The sequence below is a fragment of the Haliotis rufescens genome, unplaced genomic scaffold, assembly GCF_023055435.1.
Source record: "Haliotis rufescens isolate VD_foot unplaced genomic scaffold, xgHalRufe1.0.p SCAF_4, whole genome shotgun sequence".
NCBI lineage: Eukaryota > Metazoa > Mollusca > Gastropoda > Lepetellida > Haliotidae > Haliotis > Haliotis rufescens.
The window spans coordinates 35,609,800-35,626,035 of NW_025964112.1; the positions used below are offsets into that span (position 1 = coordinate 35,609,800).

Consider the following 16,236-nt stretch of genomic DNA (forward strand, 5'->3'; position numbering starts at 1 on the left):
CATCATTCGGACATAAGGGGTAGAGTAAATGAATGAAACCTATAAAAAGATGAACTTGGAAAAGAACACATATTATAATATTATGTCATCTCAAATTTATCATGTATGTGTGCGTGTGCGCGTGTATATAAGATATGATAAGATATATCAATTTTGTAAACCATTAAAAATCATATTGTTCTATAATTCTACACGTATTATATTGTGTGTGTGTTAGAGAGAGAGACAGACAGACAGACAGACAGAGAGAGAGAGAGAGAGAGAGAGAGAGAGAGAGAGAGCGTGTGTGTGTGTGTGTGTACTTCACCGCCATGACCGTAGGAAAGGGATGGAGGCTTTCGGGTTGACCTTTGGAAGAATGGACACTCCCTATTAATCTCTCCACGATTGCCGACGCTTCGCTTGACGTTTTTAAGTCTCGTCGATGTAGGCAATAGTAAAAACAACGAAATAAATAACATATATGGTGATATTTATTGGTGATTGGCCCGCATTTATACTGGAAAATATTCATTACAGCTGATAATAAATAAACAACAATAAAACAGCAAAGATAAGTCTACTGAAATATTTTTTAAAAGTGTCCGTCTCTTTGTCTATGAATTTCTAAATTTATGGTTTGAAAAGAAAATATACAGGTAGAGCTCTATACATACTTGAATCATATTTATATGTTTTTATGCTTGAAATATTATTTGTAATTCAGAGGCAATTCTTATATTGTCCTCATAATTAGGGAAAGTTTCCATTTGGAAAACAACGTGATGATATTTAGAAAAGATTTTAAAACAATTAAGATTTCGGTTTCATTCTTAATTCGTAAACAAAGTCACAATACTGATTTTAGTATGAACCGACTCCGATTTCGACCAATCAGCAGTACGGTACCCCGGGCTTTCCCGCCAGATCAGTGTGTTTACAGTCAGTCTTATGCTCATACGGCTGGCACAAAACACAGATTAACTTCGTTAAAGTTGATGAGTGTATATTCCCGGCTTGTGTGAGATACATTAAGGTAGGAGTGACTACATTGACCTAAAACCTGCAACTTTTCATTGATTGCGTTACGCGATCTGAATTTTTCTTTTGAGGACTTCTGCCACAGAAGCCATCATCTGATCATTCATTGAATCGGCTTGGCCATAACACCTGTCCCTATTCAGACTCTATGGTGTTTGGAGTTCAGTCTTGGTCATTTATGTTACATCAGGTAAATTTGTACACATGCAATACTGTTAAACAACATGAGCAATACATCCGTGGATTTTCTGTTCTCTTTGTATAAATTAGTCTTAGCCTTGAGGCCTACAGCGATTAGCTTGATGGGTTTGAATCATGTTTGATTCATCTATAGCGAGCTTCTTGGTCTATTTTAATGCTATGATGAGCCACTGGGTCCCCATCAGTACGTAGGCTAAAAGTGTTTGTGAGAGTCAAATAACTATTAGCGTATTTGTTTAAGTGTGTGTTTCAATGGAATAAGTAAAACCGAAAACGGCAACATTCACGTTCCTCTACCTTTTACGTACGTTGACCATTCGCGATTGTGATGAAGTTAGAAATTGCTCAGACACGATGCCTTCTATATGAAAATACGGGAAGAGCCAGACAAGTCAATATTGGAACAACCCGTCATCAACATTTGGTTAATGTTTTAACTAGACCTAGTGGTGGAGTAATTAACCAACTGATTGAAAAGGATATACAGGGTTAATTAATGGATTCATCTTGACATTCAGACCAATAATTTGTGAAATATAATATGTTTCACTGTTTCAGATCTCTACAATAAATAATAGTGATATGAAAGGCAATAACCAGTAACATAGTTTACAATTTACAAAACTATGGACGATGGTCAGGACCGAAATTGGCCAGATAGCAATACTCAACATGATGGCCTACAGCATATACAAAATCTGTTTTGTTGCAGCTATCAAAATGGCATCTCAAGTTCAAAGACGTCTGGACATGAACTTTCCTGTCCGCAAAAACACAAGACTACGCTCCAAGTCAGCTGCCTTACAAAATGAAAACGAACAGGATTCTGACCTTGTCCTGTCCCCAAGAAAAAGATCTGGCAGAGGTAGTGAAAACTTGGAAGATTTACAAAATAGATATCGCCTTAACTGATACCTTGATTGCATGAAATAAAATTCCTTTGTTGTTATGTTCAAATTTATAGTTATGCTTTGCATAGATTTCATGATATTGTCGTGGTTATGCCATGGTACCTACTTAATTACTTGTATGTATAGTACGATAAATGTGTTATTTCTTTCAGTCGGACTAATTAATCTGATCTTCGTACAAAGTTGTCACTGTCATGGCTAGCATTTGACTTCACCAGCCATGATCATTCACCACTGAATATCAACATGATCTATTCATTGGAAAGTGTTCATGGTTGGTGAAGGTAAATACTTGATCTATGCTTTATGTAAGAGGTGACTATTTTTCGTCGTAAAGTGGCGACTTACAAGATTGGGTGGTCACACACACTGACTTGGTTGTTGCATGTCATTTTATCCCAAATGCAAAGATCCATGCTCATGATGTCCATCGTTGGATTGTCTGGTCCAGACTCGATAATTTACAAACCGCCATCATATAGCTTGAATATTGCTGAGTGCGACATTCAACAACAAACATACAAATCAACATGATCTAAGACATGAGAAACGTAACATACTTGTTTGGAGTTCACTTAACTTGATTGTGGTAATGGTATGCTTGGAGCTAGTAGAAATGTTGTGTTTTATAGCTCGTGTGTGCTATTTTGTCTTCAGCTGTGCCAGATGAGAAAGTACCAATGTCCTGCTCACCTACGAAGAAAAAGAAAGAGTTGGTTCGAGTGACCAGATCCCGCAGACGTGAAACTCCTGTCAAGTCGTCTCTCATCTCTAAGTTTGGCAAAGACACTGAGAAGGAGCAGCACATTGGTAATTTTCTTGAAAAACTTTACCTGTGTTTACAGTATACATGTTAGGCCCATGTTCATAAATGATAAAGGGCCAGCCCTTACATAAATCACATAAATTTGAATAATGCACTTGTAATAACCACTGATTTATTCTCTTTGCCGATGCAATAAACAATTGCAAGTGTCAATAAAGTCAGTCGTAAGTTGAATAATTGAATCATGTATGTATTTTTCAACGACCTACTCTGAATCACTTCTGAATTGTAAACATGGTAGACCAACTGAGAAAAAATAAAGGGTCTGATCAACATGATCAGTTGATAGTTGAGAAATATATTATTTTATGTTAAGATGATTAAATTGTATTTCATATAATACATTTAACACTATACAACTACCGAATTCGACGTAATAAGCGCCCACACTGATATTTGTTAATATATTGGCTAGTGAACAATCCCAATTAGCACCCCTTCCATGTACACAAGACCTATTTATTCGTGTATAATACGCACTCGTGTGTAATATGCACCCTCAGTAATGGGCAATTAAATTCTGGAAAAATATATCTGTCGTATATAAACATTTCAGGCTGTCAGCATAAACCACGAAATTTATCTTTCAACTTTTTTTCACCAAATTAATATTCTTATAAGCATGATAAGAGCCCCCTATTTCTAATTTCGAGAGCACCCTGGGCGCTTATTACGTCGAATACGGTAATTCATTTGCTGCCCATTATGTTATTTAGATATCAATTGAAGGAATAAATTGAATGTTAGTAAGATTACTCTTGTCATAGTGTAATGAAACTGTTTAATGTCTTCTTCAACCTTTAAATAGCAGCTAGATCTATATATTTTCCATGTTTTGTTTTCAGATGATGTTTGTGTATCAGTAAAACCAATACTGTGTTCGCCAACAAAGAGACAAGAATTAAGTTCTCCAACCAGAGACCAATCTATCCCTAGTGTTAAACCAATATTCCAGTCACCCAGCAAAAGGGACAAATGTGTGAAGACTTCTCTTTTCTCGCCTCTGAAATCAACAGACTTTGACAAATTGTGTCTCGCCTCACCCAAATTCTACAGAAAACCAGACAGTGAAAATGTGGAGCCTGTTCTCCATTCACCCACAAAGCATGTCCGTTTTGCCAAGTCGCCATTTTCTTCTCCAGTTAAGGAAATCAATGGTAGACTTCCCCTCTCCCCGTCAAAACTTTTTAGTCAAAACAATGCCTCACCAGTCAAAGTTAAAAAGTCACCAATCAGGCCGACAGACTCTCCCAGCAAGAGGCAGTTGTTTGCCCCTAGTGATTCTTTACTTTCTTCACCCTCGAAAATGCTTCGCAGGGAAGGATTTTCATCCCCTGTAAAGGCTAGAAGGTTTGGTCTTCTGGAATCACCTTCCAAGTTTCGGTCATGCAAGGAGAACTCCCCCATCAAACAGCTCAGATCTCCAGTGAAGCAACAGAGGACACCAGTGAAAAAGTCATCGGCCATGTTGAAGTTACAGAAAGTTGACAGTGAGTTGTGACTTTAACAGCATATTTCTTACTTCGTAACAAGGGTCATGGTGGGTCCCCGGTAGTCTATTCCCTTGCTATTCCTCTTCCACATTGCATCTCATGTTGATAGGACTGCTTCATTGATGTGACAAGTCTGAAAATACATGCATGACTACTAACTGTCCAGAATTTTTCATATTTGTTACAAGTTTGCAATATGAAAACATGACTTCTTCCTTATTTCATAAAGGGGGCACGGGTGGCCCAGTTGTCTAATGCGCCGCGATTCGTGATGCAGAGTGGAGTCCCTTGGGCACGCCAGAAACCTATGATCGTGGGTTCGAATCCTGGTTCTCCCCGATTGTTTCTAGGTTGTCAGCACCATACCCGTGCTCGTAGGTTTCACCGAACTGGTAAACGTCTAAGACCTGCATCACTTCGAGCTTTCCTCCCACATTAAGCTGACACGCAGTGATATAACTGGAATACTGTTTAAAGCTGCATTAAACCCAACTCACTCTCCTTATTTCATATGAATAATATGTCAGTCTCCAGAAATAAAGCACAAGGACTAAAATTTGATAGACACCAGTAATTATTTAGCCTTACACCGCGCGCTGTGGATGCACCTTGTTCATGATGTGAAATCTGTGCATAGCATCTGTCGAGACCCTCAAGTCGGATTATCGGAAGCTGCTGTAGTCGAAGTGCATGTATAAGTTAAGAAATTATGATGTGAGTTTTGAAATCGCATTGCTCTATTTTACTGTAGACAATTCATCATCTGGCTCTGATGCAGTGTTAAATATGATACTTGGACAGACCCGATGATGACTATTATCAGACATGTCAGAGCTCAAGATAAGCTCTTGGTGTTGTGGGTATTTTACCCATGCATTTTAAAATCATTGGGTATCAGTAATTCCATCTGGGTATTCAAATTTCTGTTACCCACTAGTTTTTACACATGTGGGTATTTAAGTTAAAAATTTAAAAACACTATTCATCTAGTCCCTGCAAACTGGTGTCATGTGGGTTCAGGAGCTTTATAGGACTCAAAAATACCACGATACTTCCACAAGAAAGTGTGATGGCAAATGATCGTGATGTAACTGTCATCGTGGAGTTTGGCAAGGTTGACGGTATGCCCGTTTATAATTTCAAAATAAGTTGCTGATTTGCTAATCAAATACGCAGGGTTACTTCACAATAAACTGAATACGTAAGCAGTCTTAAAATTATCTGCCAGACAGGCGGGCAGGTGGAGGAAAACTTCATGCAGTTATTCCAGACACTGCTTTGGTGTCCCGACTACAAGATTGTAACAAAGTACAAATTTTGATTTGGGAAAGGTAGCAGATGTGTGCATGAAATATTTTAAGTGGTTTGATAGCCATGACAATAATCTTCTTTCGCTAATTGGCTTCATACGACATATTGTGAATCCTGTCTAGAATAGGTCCCCACAACCTACATTCGAACTATGGATGTGCGAATCCTGGCGACTCTCAGAATTAAATGTGCGGATTAATACAGTTTGCACATGGTTTTTAACCGGTGGACCTAATAAAATAGTCAATCCTAAAATATGCAGATATGTAGTAGAGCAGTATGTGCATATATCCCTGGGTCCTTCATTTCTGAGTATGTGCACCCGTTGATCCTTCATTTCAGAGCAATCTGCATCCCTTGGTCATATTTTGCAAATCTGGCCCATACTGATCTTTGATAATGGTCATGGGTTACATGACCAATAATTAGTGAAAAGTCTGATAATATTGTCTTATATGGGTCCCGTGTACCTGTGAATTTTACATGAGGTATGATTCTTTATTTATCTTGGTAATGCCTGTTTAATGAATGAAAATGGTTTATGTATTAACACACCTATCCCTTGTATCAGGCCCAGCCTACCATATAGCCAAACAGTCGCTGCACACAGCCAAGCCTGACAGACTTGACTGCCGGGACCGAGAGGTTGGGGCCATTACAGAGTTCCTGCAGCGCCACCTGCAGGCCATGTCTGCAGGCAGCCTCTACATCTCAGGCGCCCCCGGCACCGGCAAGACTGCCTCACTCTTACACATCATTGATGACTTGAAGGTAAGTCATCATCTTGTTAAATAGGGCAAAACTGACAAACCTTTTTTTGGTTTTAACAAAGTTACAGTGCATTGATCACGAAACATTATGATTGATCGCGAAACATTATGAGACTTGTTGAGTAAATATCCTTATATGTTTGTTTTCATAATTGAAATATCGTCATGTTTGTTTTCATAATTGAAATATCGTCATATGATATATTGTTTAATGACAAAAATAATCTAGAACTACATGTCGCTAATGTTCGTATTTCTTTTTGTCTATGCACCATTCCTTCTGACTTATATTTTTGAAAAAAAGATAAAAACTTCAGCCAACTTCAGTGTATGCACGACCAGATCATTTTATACGTTTAAAATACATTTTGTCCAGGGCTACTGTCAAACTATTCCTAATCGGACATTTTGTACCTATCTCTTGAGATAAGACCGACAGCGGGAAAATGGGTATCTAAATACATTTTGTCCAGGGCTACGGTCAAACTGTTCTCAATCAGACATTTTGTACCTACCTACAGTGGGTACCCGGGTATGGTTTGGTAATAGGAGGATGGGTACCTGGGTAGTAAATTTGGGCTTGTCCCAGCCCTAATATCAATACACGCCGTTCTACTGTTTATCTCTCCAAAAGTGAACATTTGGCCCTTTAACATGTCTGATCAAGCCATTGTTTGTGAAACAATTATTTCACCATTAACTCCTCCCTTTTGCAGAATCAGCATGCCTGCAAGATTGCCTACCTCAACTGCATGATGCTGAAAGACTCGACTGCTGTGTTCCGGAAGCTTCACGAAGAGTTGACCGGACGCAAGTTGCCGGGGAACAGGGATACCATGAAGTACATGGAGAAATGTGTCACCTCCGCCAAACAAAGCATGTATGTTATCAGAGATTGAAAATTACATTAGTCCACCAGTAAAAGACGATTGACTTTTCCTTGTGGACTACCATTTTTACCATTATTTGACGGCAACTCTGTAGCAGGACCAGTGACCTTTCCTTCTGGACTACCACTTTCACCATTAGGCAGCTGGAAAGTTTGTAGCAGATCATTTTGCCGACTAGTGAACATATATATTTCTAGCCCTGGTTATATCATGTTATATGGACATGGTGGACGTGTAGGCACTGTGTATCTTTGCAGTGTTTTAGAGTCCAGGGGTCCTTGGGGTGGTGGGTTACCTCGTGAGGACAAACGTGGGCACGGTGTGCGACAGGGGAAATATTATTCAACCAGCATAAGCCCTTTTCACTTACTTACTTATGTATGTTACAGGGGGCCCCATCGATTCCTATACTGTAAGGGTAAACTTAGAGGATACCAGGTTCCTCCTATATGGTAACCACCATCACAGTTTGAAATGAAGTCTGAAAGTCACGGTTCCTTGTTCAGCACTCATGTTAGAACTCAAAGACTCCTTAGTATCAAACACCAAAGAAAACCTCAAGAATCCCTTTACTAACTGCAGTTTTTTAAATTCACTGTGTTCTTGAGACGATTTGGTCATTTAATTAATATTTTGCAGGCAAAATGATATGGTATTTACCCACAATGAAATATGTTTCATTTTTTCAGAATCATGGTTTTAGATGAAATCGATCAACTTGACAGCAAACACCAGGAAGTCCTCTACACAATATTTGAGTGGCCGTCTCTTACCCAGTCCAAACTTATTCTAGTCGGTGAGTAGCTTGAACTTCTTTGTGGATAAATGTATGAATCATGAAATACACCTGACGGACATGTAATTATTACTGGTGTTTTTGTAAGACTAGATGGCAGATTCTCATACCTGGCTGTTTTTCAAGTATTAATTTAAGCATGTTATATGAGAGGTGATGAAAGGCAGTCTCAGTGTTTCCAACAAATTTCAATTCTCATCTATTAAAATGTCTTTCAATTTTGTAAAAGTCATTTCCCGAGACCTTGTTTAACCATCCGATACTCAATACTTTTCAGGTATTGCCAACGCCCTTGATCTGACAGATCGAATCCTGCCACGCCTTCAAGCCAGACCCAAATGTCGTCCCCAGTTGCTCAACTTTGCTCCTTACAGTAAAGAACAGATTGCCAGTATTATTAAGGGCAGATTGCGGAAGGTTGGTTGATAATATTCTGCTGGCCAACACTGTTTATCAGTTCATATTCTAGGACGATTGTCATCCAAAATGTTCTTCTTTTTTTTTTAAATTGGCAGTTATACAGAAGAAACTTTCTGGAATGTCTGAATCTCTAACAAAACTCCTGTGTTGATTTAGTAACTGTACATAATTTTCGAAGAGAAATACTTACTGCATTATTTTCCCCAATTGTTTTCCCATATGCATCAAATAAAGGTTTGTGGATAAATCCCAGGTGCTTGACAGTTGTGTAAATGTATTGTAGATGGAGGAGGATGGTCTGGCAGTGATTGAGCCGAGCGCCATTCAGTTCTGTGCACGGAAAGTGTCTGCAGTGGCTGGCGACATGAGGAAGGCCCTGGACGTGTGTCGGAGGGCAGTGGAGATGGTGGAGCATGAGATTCGGAGTCAGCCATTGCTTGCAGCAGGTCAGATCATCAGTGTAGTCTCAAGTAGCTGTAAACATGGAAGCAGATTATACCTAATTGTTGTCTTTCACAACTGGTAGAAAGAAAACCCAATTCATCTGGATCATAATGGGTTGATATCACTGTTACATATTTGCTCTTTCTGTGACTTCAGGCACTAGCCTTGGGCCCGAGCCTAAAATACCACAGTTAATAATAGGCCATATATTAACATGAAAAGCTATTTAAAATGTTGCCAATAGACTGGCATTAGATTGTTTTGGTATTTCTTTTCCTTATTGAGATTCTGGAGTAGAATTGGTTCTGAGATCCCCACGCTTGTCATAAGATCTAAGATCCACATGTTTGTCATAAGATACCAAGATCCCACATTTGTCTTAAGATCCCGAGATCCCACACTTGTCATAAGATCCCAAGATCTCACATTTGTCATAAGATCCGTAGATCCCACACATTTAGATTCTTCAATCCCTATGCTTGTTGTAAGGTCTGAAGACCCTAAGATCCAACACTTGTCATAAGATTCCTTGCTTGTCATAACACCCCACACTTGTAGTAAGATCCTAAGATCCTACACCTGTCATGAGATCCAACACGTGTCATAAGATCCTAAGACCCCACACTTGTCATAAGATCCCTTGCTTGTTAAAACACCCCACACTTGTCATAAGATCCCTTGCTTGTTATAACACCCCACACTTGTCATAAGATCCCTAGACCCCACACTTGTCATAAGATCCCTTGCTTGTTATAACACCCCACACTTGTCATAAGATCCCTTGCTTGTCATAACAACCAACACTTGTCATAAGATCCAAAGGCCCCACATGTGTCATAAGGTGGACTTTTGTGGATTGGGTGGCTACATTGACTTCAGTGATGTGGAGTGTAGCCTGTGCTGAAGATATTGTTGATTAAGATGGATGATCTTGTCATTTCAGGTAGCAAGAGTCCCCGGAAGTCTCAGCCCCCTGTTCCAAAGAAGATAACGGTGATGCACATCTCGCGTATAATGTCTGACGTGTACGGGTCAAGTGTGAAGTCTGCGGGCCAGGAGGAGACTGTTCCTCTGCAGCAGAAGCTGGTGGTGTGCACCCTGCTGGTGATGCTGAGGGAGGGGAAGTTCAAGGAGGTGGCGATGGGGAAGGTTAGTATGTCCTAGTTCCCTCATTTTCGTTTCAATGACAGCCAGCAGGAATCAAGAAACTAGGATTTAGTCATAACACAAGTGTGCTGGTGTGCAGGAATTTCTCAAGAGAATCATCTTATCTTCAGCATTCATAGCAATAGTTATTTTAGAATAAAGGGCACTTGGTCAGAATTATGTACAGTCACTTTAATGAGGTTAGTTAAAATACATGCTTTAAAAATATTTGACCGTATGTAAGTATTTGACTTCCTGAATACAATCCAACCTTGGCAAAGTCGGACAAGTCCATTTAATGAATCTGGGGGGCCTAAGTTTGGTTTTTCACTGATATTCTCACAATTTTCATGGCAGTTATGTGTAACTTTTTGCCTAATACAGATTGCAATATCTCGCCCTGTTATGAATGCGATCATTTGTCCGTGGTGTTTTTCTGTTATCATGGTTATGCCCAGCTATAGGGAACAACTCACAACTAACAGTTTTTGTCCACTGGTCCTTATAATGATAACATATATCAAAACCCTTAAATATGGCAAATTTCTGCTAGACCATATGATATCTTAACCATTGAGCAGTTTGGCAAGCCCTTTAGGACTGGTGCCAATTTCTATCGCTGTTTGTGCACTAAAACTGAAAGAGATTCTTGGGACCTTGAGATTTGCTGCTACAGTACTTAAGTCTTTCTTCCTTAACATCAGAGTAAGGACCCTTGACGTTCCTGCTTACTTACTCTATGCATGTGATGCAGTGTTTCCTGACATGACAATAACAGGAGGATATTTGATATTGCAGCTGCATGAGACATACTGCAGGGTGTGCACCAAACGTCATGTGGCCAAAGTTGACCAATCAGAGTTCTTCAGTCTGTGCTTGCTGCTGGAATCAAGGGGAATTCTGGGAGTGAAGAAAGCCAAGGAATCCAGACTTGCCAAGGTAGAAAAGTGTGAATTATGCTAGCAATGGCCTAGGTTGCACGTTCCCCATGGTTGTGTGACAATGTGTGACTGAGGTGTTGTGTGTCACTTTTCCTCAGTGAAACGCACCATGCATGGCAATTGGTCCATTATTTACAGCCTGCTTTGTTGGACTGTTGCTACTGCGATAGAAAAGTCACTCACTAAAACATATTGTATTGACACAAGTTTTGTGCTCATGATGTCAATCACTGGATTGTCTGGTCCAAACTCGATTATTTACAGATCGCCGTCATATAGTTTTGTGTAAGTGTGAGCGAAGCAACTGTCTTCTTTGAGAATAATACAGAAAAGAAACGGGCGGGGGGGATAACCTTGTTGTTAAAGCATTCGTTCATCATGACGAAGACCCGGGTTTGATTCCGCACATGGGTACAATGTGTGAAGCCTATTTATGGTGTCCCCCCTCAGTGATATTGTTGGAATATTGCTAAAAGTTACATAAAACCATACTCACTCACTCTCTAAAAGAAACAATTCTCGCAAGTTGGTATGCTCAGTGGTTGAAAGTCCCAGTTAGTCCCTTTGTGTTGCAAGAATCTGATGATAATTGCTTTGAATCCCAGATCAGCAGTCTGTCACAGCACCATACCCATGGGTTTCACCAAAGTGAACTGTTTAAGACCTACATCACTTCAAGCATTCCACCCACATTCAACTGATACACAGTGATTTGGCTGACTACTGTTCAAAGCAGGCCATACACTCCCACCCACTCTCCCATTTCTGACATTAAACACATTCTTGTTTCAGGTGACGTTAAAGCTGGATGAGAAGGAGCTCGAGCACACCCTGCAAGACCGTGTCCTTATGTCCTCCATCCTGCAGGAAGGGATCCCCAAATAAGGGCTTTCTTTGTCCGGCAACCATGTTGATCTCACCATATGCATTACCAAATATTAGGCGCTGTGCCTAATTCCAATTGTATAGTTGGCAGTTCTTGTTAAATGGTACCTGTTACATGTATGAGTGTGAAAGTGCTGAGCGATGTAATAGTTGTTGATGTAATGTTCACAATGTTTTAGTTAAATGGAGGAAATATTGTTTGAACTTTGAATTTTGAAAGGGGAAAATTGAATTTAGCCCAATTTGTTTTTGTCCCATTTGGCATAAAGTCGATGGATTTGGTCAAATGACAATACAGTAAACTATGTTTATAACGAACTGGCTGATATAACAAACTGTTTTTTGTCCTGGCCATTTGCTGTGTATATGCTTATAACGAACAACAGTTATAACAAACTAAAATTAGGGGTCCCTTTGAGATTGTTATAACCATAGTTTACTGTAGTTAAGGGGGGAAAGATAGATTTTTACAGTAACATATTCGACTATGTATTAACTCACTAGCTTGGTCTGAGAAGGTTTACTATACACTTTCTATATTGATAAGGGGGCGGTTGGCTAGCCTAGTGGTTAAAGTGTTTTCTCATCACGCCAAAGATCTGGGTTTGATTCCCGCCATGGGTACAATGTGTGAAGCCCATTTCTAGTGTCTCGTGCCATGATATTGCTGGAATATTGCTAAAAGTGGGGTCAAACCATACTCACTCACTCATAGTGTCACACTATATTGATTGGTGTTTTCAGTAGCCAGTAAATGAAATTAATTTCATTACACTTTAAAAACATCATGTTTTGATTTATACTCTTTTTTTATTCATTTCTCATGGCTTTTGGCTCTTTGGATTTAAATCTGAACCCCAAAATTTATAAAATATGAAATATGAAATCTACCAGTTTGACGTAATGGACAAATTGGTGGCCTGCAATCTCATGAAATCAGATCTTTTACTCTCTGCGTGACGATTTGACGACACCACTATTCTAAATGATTCTTGAGCCAATCATTTTAACAGACTAGTCGGGTAGCCTAGTGGTTTATTAAAGCCTTTGGTCGTCAGACTGAAGACCCTGGTTCAATACTCGATGTGGATACAATGTGTGAAGTTTGGAAAAGGTCATTGAAGTTTGTGTTTGAGATACAGAAATCAGAAATGCTGGTCTGAATGCTTCCCTCACTCTAGCCGAGAATTTATTAACATAGACGCTGATTGCCAGAGTAGAAAGTTGCCTTGACAAACCTTCTATGGATGTGTACTTAACTCTTCTCGCTGAGAGGTATCGTATTTGAGTCAAGATCTTACTTTGATGAGAAATTTGTGGCATGTCCCATGATTATTTTAGGAATGCTATCCTGATTTTGTGTGGTATTGTGGTGTACATTTGTGCTGATCCAGGGATAAGAAAGGAAGCATGTTTGTATATGATGTATGTCTATGGATGATATTCTAATGTCATAGGTAATAATGAGTTCTTGATGTGGATGAACAGATGTAGATTATTAGTGCTCTGGTTTCTTCAGTTTCCAAATACTCTGATACTGCATACACGTTTTAGTCATAGCCAATTTCACTAAAATGTCTGTGGAGACCATTGTGAGATAGCCAGGTTTTTGCATAATATTTGTTTTTCAAATGAAAAGATTTTGTGGTTTACTTGTTGAAGGATTTCTTGTTAAATATTTCTCTATCAGAATATGAAAAGGAAAATACATATCTGATCATGCAACATCATTTCCTCGGCTCTTACCCCCCAAACTGATAATGAAATATTTCTACAAGAATAGATTTAAAAAAAAGAACAGCCTTACACGTTGGTCTTGTTAACACTTCCCTACCTGAAAAACCCTTACTAACCATTAGGCCTGACTTTTTTAAAAGATTGTTTACAGATTCCACTGACCATGAAATAATAAAACTGAAACTGCACACATGGCAACATATTCAGATATTTTTTTTATAGAACCAACCAGATAGTGAAATGTATTTTGTGTGTGTTATTTTTCCTTCCCAACTTTCCAGATTATTGAAACAAAAATCCATAGACCCAGAAGTAGAACAATCTAGCCTTAGGGAGGCCTTATACACAATCAACCCTGTTTATTGGTATCAGTTTACATAATAGTATTGAAATAACTGGCCCTTTGCTATTTTTGCTTGCCTTGGGCCTAAGGGTTGCTGTTTTGCTTGTCTAAGTCATACCTCTAACATGGGTCAGATTGTTTTGTGGGCAAATGCATCTTTTTTCCCCTGGGTGTTGAAAGTATGCATCATAGAAAGTGTAAATCATTTCCAATTGTTTCAAGATGTTTTATTAGACCGGTGTTCAGATACGAATTGAGCTTTGATATCAGCCTGTGTAATGTCTAGTGATGGAGTGAGTGACCGATGAATGGACTATTTTACTCAGACTAGGAGTACTTCAGCTGAGATGATTGTGATATATGTGAAGTCGTGATGGATCAACTGCATGATCCTAACCTTCACCACCTAATTTAATTTTTATCACATATTTAAGAATTTTTAACCCCCTGAGTTTTAAGATAAATGTTCACATAACAAATTTCTATTTAATTTTGTATCCCTACATTGTTATCACATTCTGTATGCTCTGTAAAATACTGAGTTATGTATATGTTTAGTAATAGTCATGTTTTATTGATGTGGGGAACAGATATGTTGTAAGGTTTGGCAAGTTTCCTATATTTTGAAGTAGCATGTTATTTGTCTACCTGAGGTTGAAGCCATGTTACTTGGTTTACAGATCAAAAGAAAGTGAAATAAAAATATCATTTCCTAAAAATAATATGTTAGATATAAATGTTAATATGTATAAAGTGACAGGAGTGCTGGTTCAAGTGTTAATTTTATCTTTATCCCAAATCTTTGGATAGTTTTTGAATTTTTTCATTTGTGAAATTGGGTTGGGAAAAGGAAGAACTCTTACAATTATGGGAATGCAAACCTACAAAACATGTATAGAACATCTTGCTTTTCTCACTTGACTCATTTTGATAGTCATCTTTAATCAGTTGCTTTGAGAGAAGTGGAGTGAAAAAAAAGGAAAAAGGAAAAAAAAAAAGCTTCTGGTAGGTGATTTTCAAACAGAAATTAATCTTCAGGGAACTAATGGATTTTATGTCCAGTTGGTTCTTAAACATTAAGTATGTGACCATATAATGCATTATTTCAGTTGTAATATCCTTGCCTGGCAAAAATAAATAAAGATTATGATTATTTTTTGCATGATTTTTCTGAATATTGAAACTAGTGCTATATCTGGAACACAAAGGTATCTCTGGGCATGAACTTTGAGGTTATGAAATACATGTATTAAGATCAAGTCAAGTTTTATGTTGATGCAGTGGCAGTATTTTGTTTGCTAATGTCATCAAGTGAAATGAGATATTCCTTGTCATGTACAATGTGAGGTACATTTACATATTAGCAAAACGACAAATTGTACAAACTGTTTATTTTGATTTATGAATAAAGTTGAACCTTACCTGTGGTGTCTTTTTTATGTTGCATAAGATATTTAAATTTGTTGTATTTTTAACTACATGTTCCTGACCTCATTGTTTAAGAATCCTTTTTAATGGACAGTGATTTGTTTCTTGGTTAACTCAGCACATGGCAATATTGGTTATATGATTGCAGTCTGTAAATAATTGAGTCTGGGCCAGACATTTCAGTGATTGACATGAGCATCGGTCCACACAAATGGTTGGTTGGTTTGTTGTTTAACGCCGCCCTCAGCAATATTCCAGCTATATGATGGCAGTCTGTAAATAATCAAGTCTGGACCAGACAATCCAGTGATTGATATCATGAGCATTGATACATGCAATTGGGATCAATGACATTCTTGAACCAAGTCAGCAAGCCTGACCACCCAATCCCATATGTCGCCTTTTACGGCAAGCATGGGTTGCTGAAGACCTATTCTACCCAGGATCTTCATGGGTCCACACAAATGGAAAAGGACATGTGCAATTAACCAAGTCACCAAACCAGACCACCCCTAGAGCTTCACAATTATTAATCTATCAGTATAGCAAATATTAAGAAGTCTACATGAAACCTCTCTTGCCAGTGAGGAAGGAATTTGCTGTGCAGAGTTGCATCCCTCAGCAGTGCCAGGATTTGATGCCTTCACATTATACAACCATTTCACCTCACTTTT

General features: G+C 38.6%; 1 protein-coding gene across 1 annotated transcript; it reads left to right on the forward strand.

Moving 5' to 3' along the window:
- The first annotated feature begins 880 nt into the window (after positions 1 to 880).
- On the forward strand, positions 881 to 15,555 carry LOC124149844 (cell division control protein 6 homolog). Its single transcript, XM_046521648.2, has 12 exons — positions 881 to 1,015; positions 1,934 to 2,086; positions 2,790 to 2,942; positions 3,804 to 4,448; positions 6,334 to 6,533; positions 7,249 to 7,412; positions 8,112 to 8,218; positions 8,496 to 8,635; positions 8,922 to 9,084; positions 10,026 to 10,231; positions 11,027 to 11,167; positions 11,962 to 15,555. Exons 2-12 carry the CDS (start codon positions 1,942 to 1,944, stop codon positions 12,052 to 12,054), a joined length of 2,157 nt encoding a protein of 718 aa, XP_046377604.1. The 5' UTR covers positions 881 to 1,015; positions 1,934 to 1,941; the 3' UTR covers positions 12,055 to 15,555.
- The last annotated feature ends 681 nt before the right edge of the window (positions 15,556 to 16,236 follow it).